Consider the following 27,709-nt stretch of genomic DNA (forward strand, 5'->3'; position numbering starts at 1 on the left):
TTCATGGATATTTTTTAAAGTATTCAATATAGGCTTTTGCCATCAAACAGTCACGTGCTGATATAAATCAATTGATAAGGAATCAATTCAGCCAAAGTGAGGCCACTTGGGGAAGGCTTGCTGACTGGCAAACATAATTTAACTAAAAATGTTTATAGTATATTGAAATAGAAGGCATGTTACAAGAAAAAAATTGCATTTTGAAAAAGGTTTTGGATATTAGATTAGTAAACCAGCAAAACGTATTTTAGATAAGGAAAGTCCGAATTTCTAGTTTTTGCCAGTCAGTTAACACTGAGCCACGTGATCATGTCCTGCAAAAGGCCTATTGCATTCACCTCAAGCTGTAGTCTTCCAAGGCTTGGTCGGACACCTCTTCGTATCTGAAATTTGTGAATTTTTTTTTGAAAAATTAGTGATTGCCGCGGTTAGAAAATAAAAACCATGCATTCCAAGACTTGGTTATTTAAAACAACACATGAATCTAAAGCGCGTGCGAACCATTATATCCAATGAAATTAAAATGAAAAAATATATAAACGTTATTGAGGTTTGTCAGCCAAATCTTTTGTTTGAAGAACAATGATGAACTAGTGAAAAAAGAAAAGGAAAAGAAGAAGAAGAAGAAGAAGAAGAAAAAGAAATAGCACTCTATTTGCTAAATTTACTATGCAAATGGAAACTGAATTTCTAAGTAGTTTTCAACACGACACCTGAGCAAACAAATGTTTGACAAAAATAGAGAAAACCAATACCACTTTATGCAAATTTGTCGCCAAATTCAACTTCAAGCTGACTACATCCTAGCGAAAGAGATAACAAAGAAAACAAAGCATTTTGCAGTAAAAGGTGCATGTACAAAATTCTTAAAGAAATCGAAAAGCTTCAACTTTTTCAGTTTGCAGCCGGTGAGAAACGAAAATTATAGTTATATCCGAGGGAGAAAAGCGCCATCAACAGAGTTAAAGAAGAATAACTTGATTCCTTTGTTGTGTGAGTAATCGAAATAGTCAGCGTCTTCCAGCTGTCTGTATTCAGTACTAACAGTAAAGCCTGACATTTGTCCTAAAAAAAGGTTAAAAAGGAAAAGAATCCCGGCCCTTCCCCCCTTACGTATACCTCACAGTCGTGAACAAATTAAGAAAAGAAATCAGAAGCTTTCAGTTCATTTTAAACAAAAAATGGTGTTCAGTCACTAATGTTCCTTTCCCGAAAAACATGTCTCTCGTTTTGTCTTTTCTTGACGTTTTCAATCTTGAGCTCGCGTCGTTCGACTTTTTTTTTGAAAGCGATACCGTACATAAAGAAAATAACAATGTATTTCTCTGTAAAATACATTATCGTTTAAACTTGGTGTCGCATGTGAATAGAGTTGCATGTTGGTTCTCATCTATTCTATGACTAGGGTATTTCTCCGCGTGGTCCGGTTTTTCTCCCTCCTTAAAAATTAACGTTACTCCTAAATTCCAATTTTATTTGGCGTAAGTTGAGCGCTTTACTCATGAACCTCTGGGCTCGATAGACTGCGCATTCACTCCCTGTGCGATCAAAGTAAAATGTTTTGACATTCCCAATCCTTGTAAATTCAAGACAAAGGTATAGTGCTTTTGTTCACAGCGTTCGTGAATTTATTCTCGGTTTTCACGTGACGTCACGAGCGGATTAAAACTTAGTGTCCGCCATATTGGTGCACAGGAAGCTCATTAGCATATGTCAAATCACACACGTGCGCTTATGTTTTGATTCGAATTATGCGATGTCCGAGGATTTACTCGTCGATATTTCAAAAAACGAAACCCAAGAACAGAAAAGAATTGAAGATACCTCTTCAATTGTCTTATCTGAATACGCCAAAAAGCTTGAAAATCACATTCGAACGAGATATTTAAAAAAAATCGAAGGTATTGGAGTCGACCCCGCGTGTTTACAAGGCGAGAAGTTAGATGCAGAATGTCTGCCACCGATCGAAGCCACCGATCTTCTCTCTTATCTTGTGCTGGAAACCAGCTTCTATACTTTAAGGCAGTTCAAGGCTTTCAAGAGTCTAGAGAGTTACAATCAAATGGTATCGGGCTTCATAACGAGCGTTCAAGGAAAAGCCATTGGAAATAAGTTCGTGGTGTTAGGAAAAGTTCGTCATTCGCAGCGAATGAATGAACCGCCAATACCAATTTGGATTATCGCTAATGGAGAAGGAACGATAATATCTGCCCACTGCCTTGGTTGCAAAGCAGGTCTAGCAGAGTGCTGCTCTCATGTAGGGAGCGTACTGTTCTATATTGAGGCGTGGAATCGTATACATGGAAAGTTGGCCTGCACAGAAGTGAAATGTACGTGGCTACTCCCAACTTACGTAAACGAAGTACCGTACGCTCAAGTTGAAGACATCAATTTTAAATCAGCTCGAAAGTTGAAAGATGAATTAGACGTTAAAATTGATGGTGTACAACCTTCGACTAGCACTCCGGTAGGGAAAACGAAGTCCGTCCCAAATGTCACCCCTACAGAAACGGATATGAAAACCTTCTTTGCAAAACTAAATGAGAGCCAAAAAAAGCCTGTCATTCTTTCTCTAGTGGCTCCTTATGCTGATCAATTTGTACTAAAAAGTCGGCGTGTTCTAACGATACCATCCCTTTACAATCATGAGAATCTGAAGCTGAACTACCCAGAGCTGTTACAAAAGTGCTGCAAAGTCGAACTATCTCTTTCTGATTCCGAGATAGAATTAATAGAACAGGAAACAAGGGATCAATCAAAAGGAACTGCGTTTTTTAAACATAGAGCTGGTCGTGTTGGGGCTTCAATGAGTTATTCTGTTGCCAATACAAATCCTGACCAACCATCTATCTCACCTATTAAAAACATTTGCTATCCACAGTTGTTTAGTGTGCAATCTAAAGCAATCAATCATGGAATCAAAAATGAAGGCAAAGCCATAGAGACTTACAACCATCTCATGTCTGCAAACCACAAAGATTTTGTACTGATAAAGTGTGGAGTTTTCATTGATAAGCAACATCCCTGGATGCATGCAACACCTGATTTCCTCTGTTCCTGCTCCTGTTGTGGTGATGGGTGTGGAGAAGTAAAGTGCCCTTACATTATTGAAAACTGGGACTTTGAAAGTTATGTGCTTAAGAAAAGTTCTTGCCTAGAGAAAGTGAATGGAATATTTCGACTAAAGAGAAAGCACCAGTATTATTACCAAGTGCAGCAACAATTGTCTATAACTGGTCGCCAATTTTGTGACTTTGTCGTGTGTGCATTCAGCGAAAACAAACCTCAAGTCTTCATTGAAAGAATTCTCCCAGAAACAAGTCACTGGGAAGCTATCGTTCCCAAAGTTACAAAAGTATGGCAGACATGCATACTACCTGAGATTCTTGCTCGATGGTATACAAGAAAACAGCACTTACCTGAAATAAAACCAGCAAACAAGTCCTCTGGTATTTGTTACTGTGGAATGCCTTCTCAAGGAAGAACTATTCACTGCAGTAACCCAAAGTGCCTAATAAAGGAATTTCACCAGACATGTTTGCATTTATCAGATTCAGTCCCTGATGTTTGGTACTGTCCTAACTGCCGCTTGCTAGCAGAATTTCAATGCAAAAAGCCAAGAAAAGCATCAAAGCCAAGTTCTACTAAGTGCACACATAATGATCAAGCTTTGAAACTGGACAGTATTTGTGTATGTGGCTCATCACCAATGATGAATGAAAGGCTTCTCAAATGTCACAGTGAAAATTGCCAAAATGGAAAGTTTTTCCATCTCCAGTGTCTGGACTATAAAAGAATGCCTAACAATAGTCAAACTACGTGGGTGTGCAGCAATTGCAAGGTGTCTCAAGCAGCCAAAGTAACTGCATCTAGTTCTATTGGTCCTACCACTTGTTCTTCTTCTTCAAAAGCCAACACTGTTAGTGCTGCATCAACAAGCCAATCAAAATGTGAAAACAGTATTCCACAAATGCAAGCAGCTAAATTGGACAAAAAGGAAAGTACAATCATTGGTAATAATGCTAGTGCTGTATCTACTAGTTATTCATCAATTATTGATTCCAGTGATGATGAATCGGATGTCAAAATAACACAAGTGACTAAAGGGGTTTTAGACAAGAGGGCTTCCCTTGGTAGCCTCAATGACAGTCATTTTGACATCATTAATTCCCCTACTGGATGGCTGGACTGTACAATAATTCAGAAAGCACAAGTACATCTACAGAAAGTCAATCCTCTGATAGAGAGCTTTCAAAAAACAACCCTTGGCCCCATTAGGAACTTTGATGTTGTCACTTCAGAATTTGTTCAAATATTACATACAGGACATATGCACTGGGTCTGTATAAGCTCTATTGGATGTAGACCAGGCATGGTCAACCTTATGATAGTCTCTACCATGATATCATTGCCAAAGAGGTTGAAGAACAGGTAGAGAGTTTAATGGCAGACAGCTATGTAGGCATAGAAAATGTAACAGTCCAGCAACAACTGAATGGGAGTGACTGTGGAATCTTTGCCATAGCATTTGCTACGTGTCTGGTTTATGGTTTCAGCCCACGAGACTTTACATTTGACATACCCAAAATGCGCCCACATCTGGCTCAGTGTTTGGAAATTGGTAAAATTACAATGTTTCCATCAGTTTAGAATATGTGTTTAGAACACGCTAGTGTTCACTAGCCATCATCTACTCTTTATTTGAAACAGTAATGTTGTTTTAGAAGAGCAAATGCATTAATACCATGAAAGAAATACAAAGTTGTTAATAATCATAGTAGCTATTTAGCAAATAACAGTTGGTTTCGATCCACTAGAATATTCATTACACAAAAACATATCTATACACCTATTTCATTTAAGAAAGGTTGTCATCGCTAAAGGAGAAAGGTGATAGGTTATTCATAGTTCCAACAATCACTTGTTTTTTTTTGTTTTTTTTTAATGAGTTTTGAGATATCCAGTGTTGTTTGTAGCCTGAAAGAACTTTAAAGGCTTTGATTATTTGCGTTTATTTTCATATATTACACCTTCGAATCGACTATTGCCTTTGGCAGTGACAACTGTTTTTTTGAAATAGGTGATACAAAAGACCACTATATTCTATTGTGCTTTAAATGCAACAAAATAGTAGTAAATTTGAGAATTAATAATAAACAATTAAGATACACTAGTTTTCATCAGCAATATCCAAAAATAAAATAGCTACTCTGACAGGAACAAAGCAGAAAAATATTTCTTGTGTCACCAATACATTATGACATTTTGAATACAAGAATATCCTGGTATTTCATTTTTATCTTTATAAATAAATTCAAATTCTCAAATTTTGGTAATAATTAGTATGTTTATAATCTAGTCAAATGGAATGATTGGTGGACAAAGGTTAACAAGACCAGAACACACCCTTAAAATGATATCAATGACTGGTACCTGTTCTTTATTGCTCATGAGAAAGTCAGTGCTCAGTGTCCCTTTCAGAATTGTGTACTTGCACCTCAGCAAACCGATTACCCTCTCCACATGAATTCTGACATTTGCAATTCCTCGGGTGTTCTCAACATCGATGGGGTCCAGCTGGCTCTTCCCCTTAGTAAACGCTGGTATAACAAGCTCTGCTCTCTTGAATGCCACACTTTCATGAACTGTAAATCCCCTGTCGGCCATTACTAGATCACCAGGCACAAGTTTATTTAAAATACCACAGTTTTCAGTGAGGAGCTTATCAGATGTTCTGCCACCCCAGGCCTTTGATACAAAGGAAATGGTGCCTTGTGGAGTGATTCCAATTAATACCTTTACAGTGTTGTGGTGTTTGTAGGAGCTGAAGGTCTGGGCTCTTGCCAGCAGGTTGGTAGGCCTTTCTATGAAGACCTCAAAACAATCAATAATCACTGTTGTCTTCTTTCCAAACGAAAACTCGAAGCATTGAGGCATTGTTCTCCATAGTTCATCCCGCTCAGGCCAATATATTAGTTGAGAGAGTCGTATGTCCATGATTGTTATCCAGGTAAAAAATATCCTGGAGACAGTTGGTGCAGACACTTCAAAACGGTATGCAAGATCCAAGTATGGCACATTAAGTCGGAGTTTCATCAAGACCATGACAAGTTCCTGGAACTTCGTTAAGCTCAACGACTTTCTTGCCACATGAGGGGCTACATGTTCATATACAGCTTGTAAAATAGTAGCTGAAGGCAATCCAGTGTAAAATAGTACCTTCCCATCTTCCAGCATATCTTCGCGATCGAAAGGGGCTTTCTTTGGCTGAGAAAACATATAATCTAACTCCTCAGTTTGTGTGCTTGACTCGGTCATTTCTGGATTAACTTCGTTTGTTTGTGTGCTAGAGTCAGTGATCTTACAAAGTTCCTCCAGCTTCGAAGTAATCCCGTCCAATAAATCGCCATCTTGGCAGTGCAACTTTGATTTATCACTCGCTGATTGAAGGTCATTTGCGATCTGGCTGATTTCCTCAGTTAAAGAAGGAGAGTCAAAAGAAATATTGTCGATTGTAGCGCCTTCTTCATCCAGTTTCGCTACCTTTGCAGCTGACTCGAACAATGCTCTTTCCTGTTGTCTCTTCCTTCTCACTTTTGCACGTTCACTTCGCGCGGCTTGAAGATCAGAGTTTTTCTCACTTACTACTGTTTTGTTGTGTCCCAAATTTAATGTAGGCACCCAATCGACGTTAAACTTATCCCAATTGGCAGCAGGTTTTCCAGAAACGAAGTGACGGCTGCAAATTCTCCCACTGTTGATGATTTCTTCGGATAACCCAACCCTACTAATGGCGGCCAACCACTTTCTACGTCGTTCAATCGACAGCTCTTCTGCCTCCTCTCCTTGACTTTTTCTAACCGATGGAACACGAAAGAGGGAAATTCCCTTATCACGAACACTCCTGGTATGACAATTTACCATTAAACAAAGAACCATTATAGAAAATGTGCTGAAAATATTGACTTTTAGTCGCTCGATTGTGATGAATCTCTTTTGTTTACACTATGTTGTGCACCAATATGGCGGTTAGCAACCGTTGTCATGCACCAAGTCACGTGGGTGAAAACCGAGAATATGAACATTGAAACTAGTCTTCGGAAACACCGGCGCAAAATCAGTATGAACTAAGTTATGAATTTCTTTGTTAAGTGAGCGAAAAAATTTAGGCATTATGTTTGGCTTACTGAAGAATAAAAAAGGCGACAAATTTTCTAAAATGGTTCGCTCACCTTTGTTGTAAAGCTCCAAGAGCATCCACAGTTGCTATACCATTCTCTTCCGACCTCGTTAAGGTAGCCGCTCCTTCGCCCAATGGATCGATGCGGGGCTTGCAACACCAGTTATTACTCCCTACAAAGGTGGTCCAGAAACATTAACCAATCAGATTTCATAAACAACAATCAATCAAATTGTTCTCATCCAATCAACATCGACCAAAATGAAAATCGAAGAAGCTAATAAGATATCACTTTCTTAGACAAAAGGCTTGGATAATCTTGCCAATCAGAATTGAGCGGAAACAAATCAGTCAAAAGCAAGGGCAAAGAACCCTCAAATAAAAGCCAGGATAGGTGCTCTGACTGAAGTATAACTCGTTCTACTAGAGTGACTCCAATCTCCTTGGGAGTTACTTAGCGACACGCATCAATCTGATATCAATTCAGTCCAGTCGACTTGTAGCCGAAATATTAAGTCATTTAACTAAACGCTAGAGAACGAGGCTCAACGGGAGATTTTACAATTTTGTCTAGTTCCAGTACTTGGTTTGTTTACATTTGTGATGCTGAGTTGAGCTGAGTTGAGTTGAGGAGTGAAGAAGAGAGGAGAGGAGAGGAGAGGAGAGGAGAGGAGAGGAGAGGAGAGGAGAGGAGAGGAGAGGAGAGGAGAGGAGGAGAGGAGTGGTATTGAAATTAGTGAAAATAGTTAAAAAAAACATAACGAAATCGCTGACGACCATGGAAACCATTTAAAATTGGTCTATAAGCCATTTTGAAAAGTATGACGGTAATATCATATGCCAATTATAATAATGAGGCAAAAAATGCGCTAATTATAGCACACCTATGAACTCATAAATAGACTACATCAGGCGCCAGTAATCCAAGTCCCAAAGTAAATAATCAAGAAAATGTGAACATTATTTTACGTAAAACCAAGAAACTAAAAGTTAAACCTAAAGATTTCGTGGAAAACAGACAAAAATTTATGCAGCGAAATGATTGAAATGACGTAACTCGTATGACGTAACAGGTCCTCATTAGTCAAAGAAGGACTAAACGTAGCATGACAAGTGTAGTGTTGGTTGAGGACAGAATGGTGGACCAGAAAAATATCACACCTGTTTTATCGGTTAACACTGTTGAAGGCTCCTTTAAAAACAAAGATGGGCTGGTATTATTTACGAGGCAGTGGAGAACAAACAAAGAGGAGCCAACGTAAGGAAATGTATTATTTTGTGATCTTAACTTATGCAAAAAACATGATCAACGAATGATAAGCTAACATTATAAACATGACAGTAAATAATGATCAAAATTATTTAGTTCGATGGTACGTATGTTTAGCTGTTTGTTTATGTTGAGAGACCTTAGGCTTGATTTGCAAATTGAAGGAAAATTACATGAATAAAGTTTGAGTGAACGCGATCAAGTTTCATGAGCAATTATCACCGCAACCCCACGATCTACATACTATAATCACCGTTCCCAAATCACGAAATGAAAATAGTCTACATCAAAGTGGAATTCAAAGGCATTTATTTCCACCAAATAGAAGAAAAACAAGGAAAACACCACTCATTGTAAAACTAGGGTCTGCTTAATTTTTTTTTTTGCACTTTCGAGTTAGCGCTAGATGAAATATTTTGCTAATCCAGTTTCAAAACAACGAGATGAAGAACCTTGATCGACGTTATGAAATGACTTTGACAACAAGAAATATATCATACAAAAAATTAATGATAACATTCAAATCAATCGATTCACTAAGGAGTCCGCTTTCTTGAATATATTTAAGGCTTTATATTAATTTTGTATTTTCAGTCCAAACACGGTCGACATAAGGCATTATTTAAAAATTCAAATAAGAAAGAGTGTCGACCTTTGATCTTTGTAGACTACAACACTTGATTAATAACAAAAAACCATTGTAAGATATAAGCTTAAGTAAAAATGTCACATTTACACGTCGGGGCATGCAAGAATACTTAACAGATTTTTAAATAAAGACTTCTTACCTTGGTACTTCTATTATCCAGAGCTTTGATATTTATAAGCCATGGCTTTGGCGAGCATTCTGGACGGTATAGCGACTTCCTTGTACCTGCTTTGGTTGCAGAAGGATTTCTGGTCTTTTCTCATGATCATGGTGAGTGTAGATGGGCGCTGTCCAAATGATGCTGATAGGATCTAGACTAGCACTTTATCTATCAATGAAACAAAAAAGATCCAATTCTATTTGAAATAAGTTTAATATTTAGTTTTTCCTTAAGATGAAAGAAGGAAATATAAACACCCACTGCAAGCTAACCCTTTTCTACTACCTCCTCTCCCCAAAAATTTCATATATACACATATGAAAAGAAAGAGCTTTAGATGGAGTCTGGTTAGAACTGTCTGTTAGAAACTTGTTGCAAGTTAAGGCTGCGTTCATAATGTATGGCAGAGAGGGGGCAGGTGAAATTGAGGGGGAATCGAGAAAAGTTTGGTAGGAAAAAGGGAGGATGGGCAAATTTTTATCAGAAAAATTGGGGGGAGGGGGAGATGCACAATTTTTGGAAGAAGCTACGACCCTTGCTTAGAGGGGATTGTTTTTTTTTTGCATGACTTGTAGGGGGGGGGGGGGGGGTGTTAATTAAGAATTGTTCTGGACATTTCAAATTTTCACCTGCCCCCCCTCCTCTGCCATACATTATGAACGCAGCCTAATACTTGAGTTTTTTTTTGTGGGGGGGGGGGGGGGGGGGGGGGGGGGGGGGAGGGGGTGGATTCTTATTTTCTGGAAGTATCATTTTAATGATTGTATGATTCATGTCCAATGCAGTTGGTCATGGTCAGAGTGATGGGGAGCGAGCCCAGATAGACAGTTTTGAGACATATGTTAGAGATGTTTACCAGCACATTGATGAAATGGCAGCAAAATATCCATCACTACCAGTTTTCCTGTTTGGCCATTCCATGGTATGTGTGCACCCATGTATTTCTATCTAATAAATAAATATTGATAATTGTTAATACTGAAGTGAGCATATACTACTAAGCTTTTGACCCACCTCACACTACCCGCTCATAGACACAGCTACAGTAGTAGGACTTGTGGCAAGTCTATTTTAATCCAACTGGTCATACTATCGTTAGTGATAATTACCCCCCTTTACCTGGTTAGCCATTGTTACAATTTTAGCTGTGAAGGAATGATGATTATAGAGTGTTAAGTTCCAGATTTTATCCATACCTCAAACGGGAATTTTTTTAAGACCCCCTTACCCCCAGAAATTCCAATGTTCTTCCATGCGAACTCTGTAATTTTGTTCTTTCTCTGACCCCCCATCCCTCAGAAATTCCAAATTCCTTTAGGGGGGTGGGTCATGGATAATTTCTGTAACTACACAACTTATTATTTTAGTCAAAAACTTGCAAATCTTGCATGATCCTCTCTTGCTTTAAGCATGTAATTAATATTTAGTTGCTCAATTCTATGATATAACTTTCATCAGGGAGGTGCTATTGCAATCTTAACTGCAATGGAAAGACCAAAGTTTTTTACTGGGGTGGTGCTAAGTGCTCCAGCAATCGAGTTAGATCCAAAATCAGATACAAAATGCATGGTGAGTACTGGTTTCCAATATATATATATATTTTTTTCAAGGATGTTCATATTTGAATTAATTTATTCAAACAAATTCTATTTTCCCCCTCCAACAGCGCTGTCTAGGAAGGCTGTTGTTACATATTGCACCTTCAACTCAAGTTATCGCAGCAATTGATCCTGCTGTAACCTGCCGTAATAGTGATAAGGTGAGGCTTCTTTAATGAACTGAGACTTTTCATGCAATCTCAAAACTCTAATTTACAGGGTTTAGAGTAGCCTCCTATGCAGGCATCTCCTTGGCTCTTTTCACTACTCAGCTTGATCCCAACAGAAAAAGGGATCCCAGAAGAGAATATATGGGGTAGCCTGCTTAGGATGCTAGGTTTAAGGCAGGGATTTGGTTATCTATGGGGAAGGGTTTAAAGCAGGTGCGAGGTGGGAGGTTTTAAACTGAAATTGGACAAGATTGGAAATAAAATAAAATAATCACAAATGTAGGGGATACGAAAAACTGACTCATGATGGGAAATTTATAGTTTTATAATATGTTACATATTTATATATAGAGTTGGTTTACCAAGTTTGAGCATCATCCACTAAATCGCTCAATTAATTTACCGGCTTCTTATGATAGGCTTATTAGAAACAATAAAACCGCCCACAACACCGAAACAGCGACTAGCACTCATTAGACCGATGCTGCCAATTATGCTTCTTCATGTAATTAGGCTATTGTTATCGTGGCAGTATAAATATGACCAATATCTGACTTTTATTCTTCACTTGACTCTGAAGATGACTTCCGCTCAGGTTGTCGAAACGTCAGTCACATCAAACAGTCCTTCTCAGGACTACATCCACCCGGATGATCATAATACTTCGATTAATATTCATTCACCTGGGTTCAGACCGTCCTATACAATAAGGAATAGTAATTGGCCCGGGGGGGGGGGGGGGGGGGGGTGCTCCCACATATGGATCATACGGGGGTGATCTGCTGAACCGGGTATGGTTTTTCAGGCTTCTTGTCATAAACAGGGTATGCAATTTCGCTCAAGTTCCAATTTTTTTTCCTGAGTTTCCTGTCATATTCAGGGTTTTTACTTTCATATTGACCAAAACTGGTTATGGTCTTCAAAAAACGTTCTCAGAACAGAACTCAGTACTATTAATTATATCTTTTTTTATAAACAGGGTCTACAAATTTGTGTTTTTTTTGTCATAAACAGGTAACCCTTTCAGAATCCCAGTGGAGCACCCCTACCCAAATCCTAGCGGAGTACTCCCTCTGGGTAATTGGCACAAGTGTTGACATCCCCCATCCCCAGTTGAGTTCCTACTAATATATATAAAATACTTATTGTAATCTTTGAGGTGGAGGAGTATAGAACTGACCTCCTTGTATGGCACGAAGGAATAAAGGTTGGATGGGGATTAGCATTAGCACACGCTGTGGACAAAATTCAAGCAAACATAGCGAACATAGATTGGCCCTTCATTGTCTTACACGGTAGTGCTGATAATCTTACAATGGTGGATGGATCAGTTCAGTTAGAACAAGTGGCTAAAAGTAGTGACAAAACAATTAAGGTATTTGTTTCACTGAAAGGACATTTTCATGATGCCATCATTTTACAACGAATACCAAAATGCTTCGTGAGTTGTCTTTCTTATTCAAATTTTTATTAAATAACTGAAGAAAAGAAAGTGTGTGCAAGGGATTCTGGTAGTTGTAGTAAATGACGCCATAATGCAAATTTTCTAATAATAATTAAAATATAAACTTGACATTAGATCCCAGCCCTTGCAGACAATCCAAACTGACTGTGAGATGTCACCCCAGGCTTTTTGAGATGTGTATTTGTTTGAATTTTTATTACTAAACACTAGAATATAATTTAGAATAAACATTTTGGAAACCTTTCAGGGTATAATGATAATGCTTTTTTTTGAAATACTGTTTGTGTGAAACAGTCAGTAACATAATGTTGAAAGTACCTTCATAACTTAAAGAAATATTTCCCCATTCAACCATTCACTTTATGTAGAATCAACACTGAAAGTATTGTATTAGGGGTTAGGTGCACTTTAAGGCAATCAAGAAGCCCAGAGAAGAATCAACCACATATGGATTTTGATTATACAGCACCAGCTTATTCCCATGAGAATTAAAAGTGTCGCGCTTCCGATGAAGATCTTTTACGAAAACGCCAGCGTCAACCACGAGCAAGTCTTGTTCCAATTTGTATTTTAATAAGCAAGCTATGGTGAAAACTAAGAACCAAAAATAGTACATTTATAAGACAAAAGATTAAGAAAAATGTTACAAATGATAAGGGCGAGTATTAAAAGAAAAACTTACGTCTAGTGGCGTCGTAAACCTAAGAAAAGCTGTTGTAGAAGATGTGCTTTGATCGGTAACTGTATTTAACTTACATGAGTGAATTGCTTAACAACTACCATGTGGTCGGTATCAAGTTCCGGCCTGATACTCTACACCGGAAATGGTTTGGGCATGATAAGCGAACACAACAAAAAGACCTTTGTCAAACTTGCATAACCTTGTCCTGAAACACTTGATTGTGAGGCTATGTAGGGAAAAATCCCTGGGGAGACTCCCAGATGTATACGGATGCTCATCAGAAACTATGAAAATGACCCAGGTGAAAACGACCCGTATCCGAGTCCTGTCTAGTTGGGTGTGGGAACTAATGCTTTTTATCCCTAAAAGGTACCAGTTACCTAAGATCTAAGTGTCTGACACGAAGTCAGATAATGAAACAAAAATAAATATCCTGAATTACAACTGCCATTCTGAGTGTCATAATATAATCTCAGGTATCTCATTGCCTCAAAAACACCCTCAGAGGTACTGGCTTATTCTGTGGTAGTCTGGAATCCTAAATGGTTCAACGAGCATCCCCACCCTTCTTTATATAGGAGTCCCCCCAAAAAAGAAAAATCTATTGGTCCAGTCAACAGTCTTTCCTACAAGTTACCATAAGATATGTATTCAGAGTTTTTTGTTGTATCTTAATTATCAGATTTACGAGGGCTACTACCATGAATTACTGAATGAACCACGTAAGTATTCTGAAGTCGTGAAAAGTGATATTATCGAGTGGTTAAGGAAAAGGCTGCCTGGTGGAGAACTTTATTAAGAAATTCAGCCAAATAGAAACCATTTTGCAGGATCCATCTCATAATGCATGGTTTGCAATAAAAAAAACCTTATCAGTATTGTCCAAAAATTATTCATATCCCCCACCCCCCACCACAGAAGAATTTGGAATTTCCGAGGGGTAGGGGAGTCAGAGAAAGAGCAAAATTACAGAGTTCGTATGGAAAAAAATTGTCATTTGCGGAGGAAGTGTGAGGGGAATATGAAAAAAAATCCTCCGTGGGGGGAGGGGGCTTTATGGATAATTTTTGGAACCTTACATTCCGATTTATTTTAAAACTAAACAAAATACTCTCAAATACATTCCATATTTTAATTTAAGGTATATATAAACACTACTGTATGTCTTAGACTTTAAAATTTAAGTATGACATTATTTAATTAATATTTATAATTATTTTTATCACAACTTGCATTTTATTTGATAAGTAATTTTTTAGTACACAATTTGCAATGGCTTTGTATTAAATTATAATTAAGGATAGGAGGCACTTTATTTAACAGCTTATTTGCAAGAATTACATAATTTTATTTGACACCATTTCATAATATACAGTTACATATTTATTTAATATTACAGTTGAGCTTGTACTGACCCATTAGCCACACAAAAGTGAGGCTAAAGTGGCAACACAGTAGAAACTGACCACACTACTGACAACTATTGGTAATATCTACCAGAGTACTATCATTAGATTACTGTGTGGATACTCCAACCGGGACCATTTCGATAAAAACTTTTAGTTCAATATTTTCAACAAGCCAAAAAGATAGCACATTTATATAAAAGAGTGAGAATGCATTAATCTGATTGGCTAATGCTGTTATCAGTTCAATCTCTGTCTGGTTTACTGTTATCTGATTGGTCAGTTTTATTCAAGTGTTCCCGGTTAGTGTCTGCACAGTTATTTTAGGTCAATTTAATGTTAAGAGCATCTTAAAGTATTATAATGGATCTTGACATGATTTAAATTTGAGGTCAATACTTAGAAATATTTTTATAGCGCAAGTTTTTATCTTTTAAAATACTTAAATATATATGATTTTGCACAGCTGGTACAAGGGTAAGAAAATGTTTATAGACTCAGAATTTTTTCCGAGTCTTTAAAAAATTGCAGCTGCATAAGTTGCTTGATATACTGTGAGGATCAGCTCAAATTGGTAAAAAAATATAGGAAGTTAATGTAAGTTCTAAAAAAGATAAAAAATAAAGTGAAGTAAGTGATCTATCTGTTTGTGTTCATTCGTTATTATCATCATCTGTTTCAGCAATAATTTCAAACAAAATGCTGTCATGTTTAAAACATGCTTAAAAATGGGAAACATAGTTACTGCAGGATATCTCCAGTGAGTGGCTGGATTTGCCTGAGATCTAAGGACTGTCTAGAAGATGACCCAGTCTATAGTATTGAGGGAACAAATTTAATTGACCAGCAGCCAAATAAATTTCAAATGTACTATCATTATATGCAGAATCCAGATCAGATAAAATAGCTAAATCTTCATAGGCATTGCAGCATTTGACAGTTAATTAAAAAAAAAAAAAAGACAGGCTGAGAGAATTGGGAAAGGGTTGTGGGGTTGTGGGGGGTGGTGTGGGGGGGGGGGGGGGGGCACACTGGCGAGAGGCGAACTCTCACTGCTATGCCATCCATGCATCCAGAAGCCTCAAATAAAGCCTTACAAAGGACAATTCAAACCTGTTAACATTATTGAACTCAAATTTCTTTTCTTTAATAGTATACTAAATTGATTAAAGTTGTAGTATATGCAGATGAATATTAGATCGATAAATTAGATAAAACACAATGACAAACATTGATCACTGAGGATAAGGTTTGCCACACTTTGTTAAGTAGTCACATTTACATCCCACAGGACAGGTGAGGATACCACGCTCCTGTAATCTCTGTAGTAATCACATGATACAAAGGGAAAAGGAATATATTATGTTATATTCAAGAAAGTGAAAAGCAAATTTATTATTCTAAAAAGATGATTCCACAATTGCATTGCTGTGGAGTTTGTCATATATATATAAATTAGCTGCTGAATAGAGAGACTTTTTGACTCCCTGTCCTTCACAGACTGCAAGCTAAATCAATTAACATTCTCAGTTACATGACACAGTAACAGCGTAGCATGCACACATTTAAAATACATGTAAAATATTATCTATTAACTATGTATACTGCTGGAGGAATAAGACATTAGCTTGCGAATATTTCTGCTTTGGCTTCAGGAAATATCCATCAACTTAGAATTAAATCTTATGTAAATTAGGATTCAGAATCCTTAGACATGAAACACTTTTGATTGATGTCCACCAACGCTCAATTTCTCGTTTGTGATTTGGGTCTCAATTGATTGCATGTGACTGAGAATCAGAGTAATGTGAAACCCAAGTGTAAGTGTTTGTGTGTGTTTTACTAAGTGTAGGCAGTTGTAATCATCAAGTACATGTAATTGTTTAATATTGAATTTTAAAAGAAAGAACAGGCTGGTTAATATCTGTAATTTAGAGTAAGAGAAGTAGAAGTAAAAAAAGAAGGATGAAATGCTTACCCTATTCATTGCATCATATCTTAACACAAAGTCAGCTGTTTCTGGTTTTAAGTCTGGGTCATAATTCCAGAATGAACCAGCACCAACAACTGCTCTTGGCCAGATCTAAATTGTATAAAAAATCAGATATCAGAATCCTACATTAGATATTGTAGCTCCTATACCAGATTTACCAGAAAGGATGGGGGCAATTGAACTCACCAAGCCACTGACAGACTGTGTAAACTGAGCATCGTGAGTAGGGTCATACATCCACCATGCTTGTGGTTTGGTATTATGTCTGTAGCAACATTCAGATATGTAGCAATAGTAATCAGTCCACATTGCCATCTCACCACCAAGCAAAAGCTCGACTTCCTGTGGGCTTAACTTATTTCCAAAGACAAATTTCCAAAATCAATATTCTCAATACAAGGAATAATTATTGTAATTATTGTAACTAGTTACATGTACATGTAGGCACTATAGAAGTCATGAGCTCCATCCTCAAGCTTAGCAAGCTTACTTCATTCTTAGGGTGTATGTTATATCATAGCAGGGGAGGGGTAAAGGGGGAGCACACCTGCTCCCCTACCCTAGATGATATCTACTGCATCATTGACATTTCAGTTTGTAAGCAAAGAGTGCACCCCCTCCTAAAAATTCCTGCATCTGCCCCTGCATAGCCACCATGTTGTTTGATGATGACAAAACATTATTGGTATTTCATTTTGTAAGCAAAGAGTGCACCCCCTCCTAAAACGAAAATCCTGGATGGTGCACCCTTCCCTAAAAAATCCTGCATCCGCCCCTGCACAGCCACCATGTTGTTTGATGATAACAAAACATTATCCTTATTAGCTTCTCTTGATAGATCAACCAACATGGTGGACTTCATTGTTATTTATATATTGAAGGATTTTGAGTCATGCGGTTACACCTCTCAATATGCATACATCCATGCCATTTTGATAGTTTGAATATATTCTACATCAACGGAGGTCTAGCAAGTATGGTGTAATTAGAATGCATTATTTACATTCTTGAATAATCTAATGCACATTACAAATAATTTGAATTATATTAAGTTATTACTTACTCCTGATGAAATGTCTGTCCATAGTGTTTCAGGTGTAACTGACTGTGCATAATTGAGATAAAAATGACTAGACAGGGAATTTATCCTAATAATAAAAGAAAATACATTAATTACCAAATAAAAAAATGAATGAATCTTTCATGGAAAATATCCCAAGTTCAGCATACTTACGCCCTATGTTTCTTATCTATGATTGTCTTCACTGACTCACTTTTCCATGCTTGAACTATAGTGCTGTTCAGAGCCTAATGTTGAGAAAACGTATTGATTAATTGTTATCTATGTACCCAAATATGTAGCTTCCTCTTAAAATATACCACAGCATAATACTTACAGAGGCTGTTATTGAAAAGGCTTCTTCCCAAGCAACTGTAGTCTTATTCAAAGCCACATATTCGAGCAGAGCTGTTTCTAAACTTCTCACATCTGTAAATATAAATTAAGATCTAATTAACGAATGCCAGCCAAAATGCCCTCACTCCACCTTTATGAGAGTGATAGAATAATCCCTCCCTCTGGAATTTATTGCATATATATGTGTTGTATAGAACGTATATATGTATATTACATAATTATACCCCTATGTACTATATATACTAGACCTCCTTGGCTCAGGCATAATGTTTTCCCGGTTCTGTTTTCCTGACCTGGTGTCATTCCTTTGAGATCAAGATTTTTTTGTTTCAGCTGTATCTATCTAATAATATTCATGTGTCTTCTCATATGCAACTGAGCACAACCTAGGAGGCTGGAACATATTTTGTGCCTTCACATACAGTACACTCACAATCATGAACCAAAAAAATTAATTTGGCTATAATATGACAGCAAGTAAACCCAAAAGCCAAAGACCATAAACCAAAGATAACAATGAACATGAAAAAATGACGTAAGACATTGCTGTAACAACATCAGCTTGCGCTCAAGAAAAACCATTTCCAGCCTCCTTAAACAAAGAAATGATACTCTAGGCAATGACAGGTGGTCTGAAATGGAAAACATTATCTCTGAGCACGCCAAGCCAAGGAGGTCTATAAAATGTACAATAATGCATTCCTCTTACTGTCACTGGTGCAATTTTGGTCATTGAAAGTCTCATCAAGGCCAAGATGAAAGAGTTCATCAGGAAAAAGTGACATCATTTCACTGAGAATCCCCCTCATGGTTGTTAAGGTAACCCCCTAAATACAACAATAGTGCAAAGAATTGTCATAATTCTTGTCATACTCTTTGTACTTTGTAGTGGTTTGTGGGACAAGATTTTAATTCCACTGGAAAAACTGCTGGAATGATAATTATTGGTTTGCTATTCTCTCAGTCAAACCATTAATTGGACAAACACTCTAGCTCTTATGTTACTGAAATTGTTTTCTAATATACCTGAGGATCATTGAAAAGTTCCAAGAAGCCAGAACTGTTGCAGAACTTGACACCCTTTGTTTTATTGTACAATCCCATCAGACCATTGGCATGACCACTTGTGAAATATAAAATTCAATCAATCAATGAAAGTGTAAACAGATAAGAAGATAGGTGAATGGGAAGAGTGGGGAGTGGCTACATGGTTGGATGGGTGAGTGAATTATGGATGGGTGAATGGCTATATAGCTGGATGGATGGATGGATAGATGAACATGTGAATTGTTTGCTTGATGGGTGGATTAACTATGATGACTAACTGGATCACAGATGGGTGGATGGAAGAGCAAAAGGTAAGCTGATCATGAATGGGTGAGTGAATGGCTATATAGTTGAATGGATGGATAGGTAGATGGACATGTGAATTGCTTAATTGATGGCTGGGTGGGTGGATAAACTATGATGACTAACTACATCATAGATGGGTAGATGGAAGAGCAAATGGTTGGCTGATCATGAATGGGTGAGTGAATGGCTAGCTTGCTGGATGGATTGGTGGATGGATGAATGGATGGCTAGCTAAATAGATAGAAGGGTGAATTGCTAGCTGGGTGCATTGACTGGTGAATGGTTGGTTGGATAGCTGAGTGGGTGAATAGATGAGAAGGTGGATGCATCAATGGTATCTTTATTTTGAATTCAGAATAGTAACTGTTGTTTCAGAAGCCAAAGCTTCTATCAAATACTGTCCAGGTTTTTTAATAGGCATACCAATAATAATTTATTATTTTGTGACAAAACATAACTTACGCAGCTTCTACTTCAGGTACAACTCTTATTCCCCTGTCTCTTGCATAAGCAACAAGATTTTTTACATCATCTTGAGAGTATATTTCTTGTTCATTATTACGCAGGTCTGGGTACCTACAACAAAAACAATGGTCCAGACATTATATGTTGTTATGATATTATAAAATAAGTTACCTGTTCTCTCACATTAAAAATTATTGAAACCAATATAAGCCAATAATTATAAGGCTTTTTCATGATGTACTGTATGCATTGGCATATCGGCTATTAACACATCTGCACATGTAAACAGGGTACAGGTATGTATGTATATACTCACATTTTACTTTCAACACTGAATCTGCAAAGGTCTGACAGATGAAAATGGAAGACGTTCAGCTTGACAAAACTCATGGCATCAAGGATATTGTAGAGCAGTTCAATTGGAAACAAACGGCGCCTTAAATAATGATGACAATACTCATTGATTATGTGTCACAGTATATATATCCAAGAGGGGCAGATACTGCATGTACTGTAAGGCAAGAAAAGTAAAGTTCTCTCAATTGAGTTGTCTGTTGTTACTATGGAACCTTTGCAGGGGTGGATCCAGGAATTTGTTCAGGAGGGTGCTGCTTACAAAGTTAACCCAGGGAGGGGTGCACCCCTTAGAATCAAAGGGAAAAACATTATTTTGTATTGGTTATTTTCGAAGTGAGGGCACAAAGTCGAACCAGGGAGGGGTGTGCACCCCCTGCACCCCTCTCCTGGATCCGCCACTGCTTTGGTAGAAAATGTTTTTCTAACCATTCAAACAGTACTTTTTGTCATCTTACTAATCCTTGCTGTATAAGAAAAACAAAACCTAATTGCTCCCAAAGGGAGGGAGCAGTTATTGCATATTTTACACTTCCATACCCAGTATCCAACATAAGTCCTCTGTGAATGAACGAGGGTTCGTCTTTAATGTCAATATTTCTGCTCACAAGAGCTCCATATTCAATCAACTGAGATAATGTTTCTAGACCATACCTATAAATATAATATATACAAGGGGCATAAGTCATTGACAGATCAAATGAGAAACTGAAGATTGAATGCAGAGGTTACAAACAACTACATAGATATGATGGCTTCAGGTGGAACAGTATGGACTGTAGATTTTTGTTCTTTCTTCCATCCCATGTTTCATTCACTTGAGTATTATACCTTTCTTGAGAATTGATCTACAGTAGGTACAACTTTAAAGACTTGCTTCATTCTAAGATGAGGTGTATGGCATCCTGAAGTTGCTCTGTGATATATACATGTAAAGACACCTTCCAAAGTTTGCATTCATGCATTTTACTGTACATGCATGACTTGCATGCACAAGGTGTTTTATAATAACAAATGCCAAGCATTTGAAAACATTTGGCAAAGGATACACAAAACGATATAGAGTTATATATGTAAATCTTTGCTTCATTACATGGATAATCTGGGGGTACTCTTGCCCATTTAGGTTAGTGATTTTAGGGATGTGCCGCTGAGCCCTCTGAAACCCACACACTGTTCCAGAGTAGCGTAGGTTAGTGCGTGATTTCATAATAATATACCCTGTACCAGAGTGAGTGCGATTTTATATACCCTGTTCCAGAGTAGAAAATGCATAGCAAATATAGGGGAGTACCCCACTCCCCACCCCGGGGTGGGTAAATACTAAGCTTATGACAATACATAATAGGTATAGCTTTTGTAAATATCTATTACTTACAGTGCACCAAATGGACTATTTGCATCAATTTGGATCATATTTGAAGAGTTGAAAGACAGCGAGTACTTATAAGAAGTTTGCATTCCAAGAGTTTCGTTATCATTCGTCACATTTACGACCACTAACTCGAGTTCTCCATCACTCTTTGCCTTGAAATCTTGCTCGTTATTTGACAAGAGATGATAGGTGATGTACTTCAGGTATCTCGTGATTCCATGTTCGAGAACGTTGGACTTTGAAGAAGTTTTTATGCTTAAGGCCCTTGACACGGGATATGGCGCTCCAGATAGTGATATCTGTTTTGGAAGAGGCCATACTGTCTCTCCAGACGCGAAATTTAAAAGAAGGAAAGCAAAAGTTGCAAGAAGAAGCTGCATCCTGTCAAGTGAATCACGCGCTTCTTCGAACTGTCAATAAGTCGAGTGGGAGCTGGGTATAGTCCACAGGGTACCCAAGCATTTGGGTAAACATCAAAGTCTCACCCAAACTCTCGCCCTTTCCGCCTCCTATCAAATCAGTGAAAAATCTGAAGAAAATCACTGAATGTCCACCCCCTCCTGGAATTCTTTATAAATTCAATGTATTTATAAGAGAAAGTAAAATTTAAGATCATACTAAAATTTGCAATGGGGTATGTAAAACTGTTTGATGGTGAACTTGTTCAAAATCCTGCCGTTGGCTGAATCATATCATGTCCTTTGTTTTTCATCCTTTTCCATCCTTTGGGAGCACAATTTGATTTATTTTCATGTTTTATTTAAAAATATGAAAATAGTTGCTAAATATACAGTCAATGTCATTAACGTGGTCCACCGAAAAAAGATATTTACACATTTAGACATTTACATATTTAGACATTTAGACCGAAAAGAAATATCATGTGTTTCCTAGAATTCTGGCATAAAACAAACGTTGAAATACCAATCTCCATCTTAAATCCCCACTAAATGGTCGGCACATTCTGGATTTTCGAATCACAAGTTGAATCTTACATTTAAAGTTCAGGCTGACGCATAGGAGGCAAAGAATACATAATGAAACACGTGATATTTCTTTTAGTCTAAATGTCTAAATGTCTAAATGTCTAAAAGTGTAAATGTGTAAATGTATAAGTATCAACAATAACAACGTTAATGACATTGACTGTATATGATAAAGTTGCCCTAGTTGTTCTTCACCCCTTGCCTTCCCCCTCCCCCAACTTTGACTTAACATTGATAGCTGCAAACACACCAACATACTCTTTGGTGGTCTTTTCAAACCTTTTATTTCAAACACAAGGCTAAGGTCGTGCAATCAGTATCAAATCAGAATCTTACTCTCAATTTTATCAGATATTGATTTAGTTTTTATTCAACATTATTGAGTTTTCAAATGAAGAAATACAAGACTATTAATCTGAAACATTAGAGAATGACTACACTTGAATGCTATATTGCTGTTCTGTGCATTTTGTTCCTGCACTGACCAAAATTCATCAGTTCCAATCTACTCAAATGAGTTGAGTTGACGATCAAAACATCATCATCACAGAAAAAAGCAATGGAATACTGAGTATTAGACAGACTGTCATGATCCATTATTAATAATACTGTCAAAAAGCTGCCCCAAGATAGAACTTCATTAAATATGCCAAAAAATTATTATATAGTATTGGTCTGAACTATGCTGTTATGTCGGTTAAACAAAGAGTATCGTTATATACCAACTATCAAAGTCCATTTTTATCATACTCTGATTGGGCAAGAGGGTATCACGTGAACATTTCCTTGGTAACTGCTTTCAACTGGCAATGATATGTTGTTGACCGGTAATAACAATACCAGGGAAGATTTTCCCATAAATGTGTGGTTTTTTTTTGAAATTAAATAATCAAAAAATCAAAAAACTGCTTTTTTCCCTTTGACACTTGGTACATAACAAAACGTATTATGACTTCAACCTCCAGAAAGCAGTGTGTTTCGTGGTCCCTCGACGGCAATGTTTCCCTCGGCTTCATCTTGTGAAACATTGCTGTCTCGGGACCACAAAACACACCTTTTCCCCTGGTACCAGTCAATAAGTGTTAAGTACGTACTTGTGAGCGTAAACACTGTCAAAGCTGCCATTTGAGTAAGACTTATACTTCATGAACAATTTCTTAAGATGTTCATGAATTATATTTTGTTAAGCTGATTTAAAAAGAATAAAAATTGAAAACCTCTAAATAATCATCATATTTTTCACTAACTAGGCTGAGTTAGTTAATTGTTTAGCTCTTTTTCAATATCTTTCACAATGTCTAGTGGTGCTGTGTTTGGTGCATAACGCTTAACAGGGATGCCTTCTTTATCACAAAGAAACTTTGTGAAATTCCACTTGATGTTGTCAGTGAGTGTACCTTTCTTTGCTTTCTTAAGGAACACATAAAGGGGGTGAGCATCAGAACCATTCACATTTATCTTACTAAACATGTCAAATTCAGCATTATATCCTTTTGCAAACTCTTTGATTTCTTCATTTATACCAGGTTCCTGACTTCCAAATTGGTTGCAAGGAAAAGCAAGAATTCGAAGACCTTTCTCAGCATACCTAGAAGGAAAAAAAAGATCAAGTTAACTAAGCCCATTATAATAATAACTACCAAAATATATTTAACAAATAAAACAGCTTTTTATGTGCTCCATAAAGTGACAAAGCAAGCAGGAAGTGATGTAAGCAGCACAGCACAAACATGGTAATGACACTGCAAGGGATACGCCAGACCAATCACATTCTCTACATCCAATCCAATACCCAGAACATGGTATGAACATGGTCACACAAAGGTAATGGCAATACCAGACCAATCACATTGTGTGTGAAAAAAATCAGGCAATTAAAATTATAGAAAGCATCATGGTCATGGCATGGCACGCTTACGGCACTGGGCTTTTCACAGTCATGAAAAACTGCTCTAATGGATTTTTAAGTACTGTTAGTAGGTGCCAAACGTCAAAATTTGGTCATCAAATGTTAATGTACCGCCCCAATTAGTGCGGTTTTCTTTAGAAGTGTTTCCGTTTAGGTGAAAGCGACGGTATTTCGAATATTCAAATATCTATAAATGCTTCGTTTACTAGTTATAGGGAAGAAAAGTTAATCAGACTTTACTGTGAACTGTAACACAATTATATAGTGCACTTTAAATAATAATAATCATGATGAAGATGATACTATTTAACAGACTATTAAGCTGATATAGCTTATTCAATTTCAAAATATTATCCTACAAGTTAGCATAATATTTCAAAACCATCATTCACTCATGACCTATATGAGTATATCTAATTAGATAGCCCTAGGCTGTTGTAATAAGCATGTGCCCTAAAATAAGGAACCTTATATTTATAATCTTATTAATCCTTTGTAAAAATGGCACTAATTAATTAAAAAATTCAAAGTTTAAAGTTCAAATTAAATAATTACTAAAGTATGAAATGTGATCTTAATTAATTAAACATAGATTATTCAATTATAATTATATTTCAATACAAAGTATGTTATGCAATAGGATGCCGACGAAGCATGACAAAGTTGTACAGGAATGGATATCTTATGAGTCAATGGTATGCTTTTAACGATAACTCCTTTACATAAAACAAAGCAAGACAAACAACAGAGTTCAAAACCTCGCCAAAAAAACACGTTATCTGTAATAACTGTTTTAAAGAAGGTACTTGGAGCTTACCGTGTGTGCAGTTCTTGTAGCTGAGTGTAGTTCTTCTTCGTAAACCCTCATTTAGAGGCCACATTCACAATCAAAGTAACAAACCCTTTGTATTTCGACAACGAGACGTCGTTTCCATCGATGTCTTTCGCTTCAAACTCACATATCGAAGTAGCGGCTTTACCACCTTCAGCCATGGCTGTACTGAACAAACCAGCAGCTAAACCAACCGGTAAACACACAATCCTCAAGTTATTGAATGTAGATGGAGAGAAGAGGTATTTATTTGCTTGGAATACACGCCGATGTAGCAAACTCCCCATGTATTGTAGAGGCTATTTCGCGAGACTCAAAACGACATCCCGAAAATGACGTCACCTTCGTGTTCCGACGGATTCGTTCCGTCGTACCGACTCGTGACGTGACCAACAACAAACAAGATGGCGCCGATGCGTTTCTACTACTTTTCTCTGTGCTTTTCTTAATTCTTACGTGATCATGAGGACTACCTCCAAGTTCCGTACAAAAATAAAGGTAAGATTTTAGGCAAAGTATTTTAACAGCAATTGTTTACAAAATCGTAACAATGTTTTATTATTGTGTCATTTTGGTACTCACGAAATAGTTGTTTTAAACTTTGGACGTTACTTCGCGAGTTCCAAAATGACAAGCTTTTTTAAGCTCAAATTTTCTGTTAAAATTCACAACTGTATGTCGAAACTATATCCTTTTAGACTTCATTTTTTTAAATCGATTTACATCTATTTTCATAAACATACGACCTCGGTGCTCCGAGTTGCACGCTGAAATTTGTTTTTTTCGCTGCCGTCAATCAAACCTAATCAGTCGGTAACTTTCATATTTTTGATTTGCGGGAGCGAAAACCCAAATTTCAGCGTGTAATTCAGTTAACTTAAAGTTGGTGATGCAATAATGTAGGCGCATAGGCTCGTAGGCATGTAGGCGCTTACAGGCTCCTATTCTTGTATGCCCGGAGTGGGAGGGTGGGGGAGGGGGGGTACTCCCATAAATGAACTATACGGGGATGATGCGATGAAGAGGGTATGGTTTTTCGAGCTTCTTCTTTGATCCAGCCCCGCCCCTCAGAAATTCAACATCCCTATGTGTGTGTGAGGAGAGGGGTATGGATAGTTTCTGGTACTACACAATGTTATTTTGTTAATTGTTCATCATGACTAGTATCAAAACTACCTCATAGTCTGAAGTAGGGCAGGGCAGCCAAACCTTTTAGTATTTTGAACCAGAAATCTTGGCTTTTTAAATGAAAAATGATCACCATTGTCCTGCAAAAGTGTGGAGAGATTTCTTTAGAGAGATAGTTAAGAGAGACATTGACTTGTTTCTATTCATAACTTAAGTACCTGCATCTTTTCAAGATATCGCCTTTTATTAGCCTTGTTTCTGTCAATACCATGATGACAGTCATAGACCTTTTATGCCATTTATCACAGATGGTGTGCCATCAAACTCTATTCTGCTAGAAATTGTTGATTTAGCATTTTCAAAGAACACTTTATGTTTTTTCCGAACATCTGTTTTGGTTTTATTTTTATAAAAAAAAGATTTAATAAATATATTTTACATGTACATAGATGGATAAATCACTCACTTAATTCTATTTTTATTACTTGTTACAGGTAAATATTACTATCGACTATGTCTCATTTTCTCATTGGACTCTGAAGATGACTTACACTCAGGTTGTGGAATCGTCAGTCGCCACCAACTACAGTCTTTTTCAAGACTACACTCACCCGGAAAATCACATTTCACACCAAATTCAACTTATTTCTTTCATTTTTCTCTTTCTGTTCTTTCACTTTTGGTGTAATGCAAATTCTTTTAGAATTTTTCATTTCATTTTCCAGGTTAAGCAGCATGCTATTAACAAATACTACAGAATGTCTCTGTGATCCGTGCCATGTGTATATAATGACATAACATCTTATAAATAAAAAAAGTTAATACATATATGCTATAAAAATCATTTATTACTACAGTAGTCATAGCTGTGACCTTATAAATTAGAATAATTGTTCTCTTGAATTTTTTCCGGGGACTCTGGGAGGAGGAGGGTAGAGGGAAGGAGAAATGATCATGAAGAGAGCTTAGTATTTTTTAATTAAAAATGCCAACATACCTTTTCTTGCAAAATTCTTGCAGTAAAACGCACAGAATTTACTTGTTGTAGCAGTTTCAAATTGTCTAAGCACCTCTAAGGCTTCAAGCTCATTCAAAACATAACCAAAATCAGGGGCGGATCCAGGATTTTTTCAAAGGGGAGGTTGTAGCATTCATTGAGGTGGTGGAGAGATATAGCAGACCAAAGGGTTAGGGAGTCAATTATTTGCTGCAGGCGAGCATGGTTGTTTCAGGTCCCACACACGGCGTATAAAAAAAAAAAGCGAGAAAAATGTGTCCAACACCCCTGTTTTAATAAAACTCGCAATGCTGTTGGTG

The 27,709-nt window shown here is 37.1% G+C and overlaps 4 protein-coding genes and 1 long non-coding RNA gene across 5 annotated transcripts; 2 read left to right on the forward strand and 3 right to left on the reverse strand.

Annotated features, from left to right (window-relative positions):
• Window positions 1-5,355: 5,355 nt before the first annotated feature.
• LOC148908737 (uncharacterized) lies at window positions 5,356-6,939 on the reverse strand. Its single transcript, XM_089035957.1, has one exon. It carries the CDS (start codon window positions 6,937-6,939, stop codon window positions 5,356-5,358), a length of 1,584 nt encoding a protein of 527 aa, XP_088892083.1.
• A 1,159-nt stretch (window positions 6,940-8,098) lies between these two features.
• On the forward strand, window positions 8,099-15,222 carry LOC116303292 (monoglyceride lipase). The gene is made up of 7 exons (XM_031712810.2): window positions 8,099-8,438; window positions 9,260-9,369; window positions 10,045-10,181; window positions 10,718-10,828; window positions 10,926-11,018; window positions 12,187-12,402; window positions 13,857-15,222. The coding sequence occupies exons 1-7, from the start codon at window positions 8,287-8,289 to the stop codon at window positions 13,971-13,973; spliced, it is 936 nt and encodes a 311-aa protein (XP_031568670.1). The 5' UTR covers window positions 8,099-8,286; the 3' UTR covers window positions 13,974-15,222.
• A 474-nt stretch (window positions 15,223-15,696) lies between these two features.
• On the reverse strand, window positions 15,697-21,946 carry LOC116303294 (uncharacterized). Its single transcript, XM_031712811.1, has 12 exons — window positions 21,541-21,946; window positions 20,703-20,816; window positions 20,125-20,244; window positions 19,806-19,919; window positions 19,017-19,113; window positions 18,700-18,817; window positions 17,971-18,062; window positions 17,808-17,881; window positions 17,637-17,721; window positions 16,760-16,927; window positions 16,559-16,663; window positions 15,697-15,902 (listed from the first exon to the last, which is right to left on the reverse strand). Exons 1-12 carry the CDS (start codon window positions 21,915-21,917, stop codon window positions 15,816-15,818), a joined length of 1,551 nt encoding a protein of 516 aa, XP_031568671.1. The 5' UTR covers window positions 21,918-21,946; the 3' UTR covers window positions 15,697-15,815.
• An 832-nt stretch (window positions 21,947-22,778) lies between these two features.
• LOC116303299 (glutathione peroxidase-like) lies at window positions 22,779-25,592 on the reverse strand. The gene is made up of 2 exons (XM_031712817.2): window positions 25,250-25,592; window positions 22,779-24,111 (listed from the first exon to the last, which is right to left on the reverse strand). The coding sequence occupies exons 1-2, from the start codon at window positions 25,549-25,551 to the stop codon at window positions 23,784-23,786; spliced, it is 630 nt and encodes a 209-aa protein (XP_031568677.1). The 5' UTR covers window positions 25,552-25,592; the 3' UTR covers window positions 22,779-23,783.
• On the forward strand, window positions 25,586-27,220 carry LOC116303302 (uncharacterized). Its single transcript, XR_004197941.2, has 2 exons — window positions 25,586-25,762; window positions 26,887-27,220. It is a non-coding gene; the product is annotated as an uncharacterized LOC116303302 (long non-coding RNA).
• The last annotated feature ends 489 nt before the right edge of the window (window positions 27,221-27,709 follow it).

This window comes from Actinia tenebrosa, unplaced genomic scaffold (genome assembly GCF_029948245.1).
Source record: "Actinia tenebrosa isolate PJP-AT-01 unplaced genomic scaffold, QUT_ActTen_1.0 PGA_scaffold3__52_contigs__length_22856419, whole genome shotgun sequence".
In the NCBI taxonomy this organism is placed as follows: Eukaryota; Metazoa; Cnidaria; class Anthozoa; order Actiniaria; family Actiniidae; genus Actinia; species Actinia tenebrosa.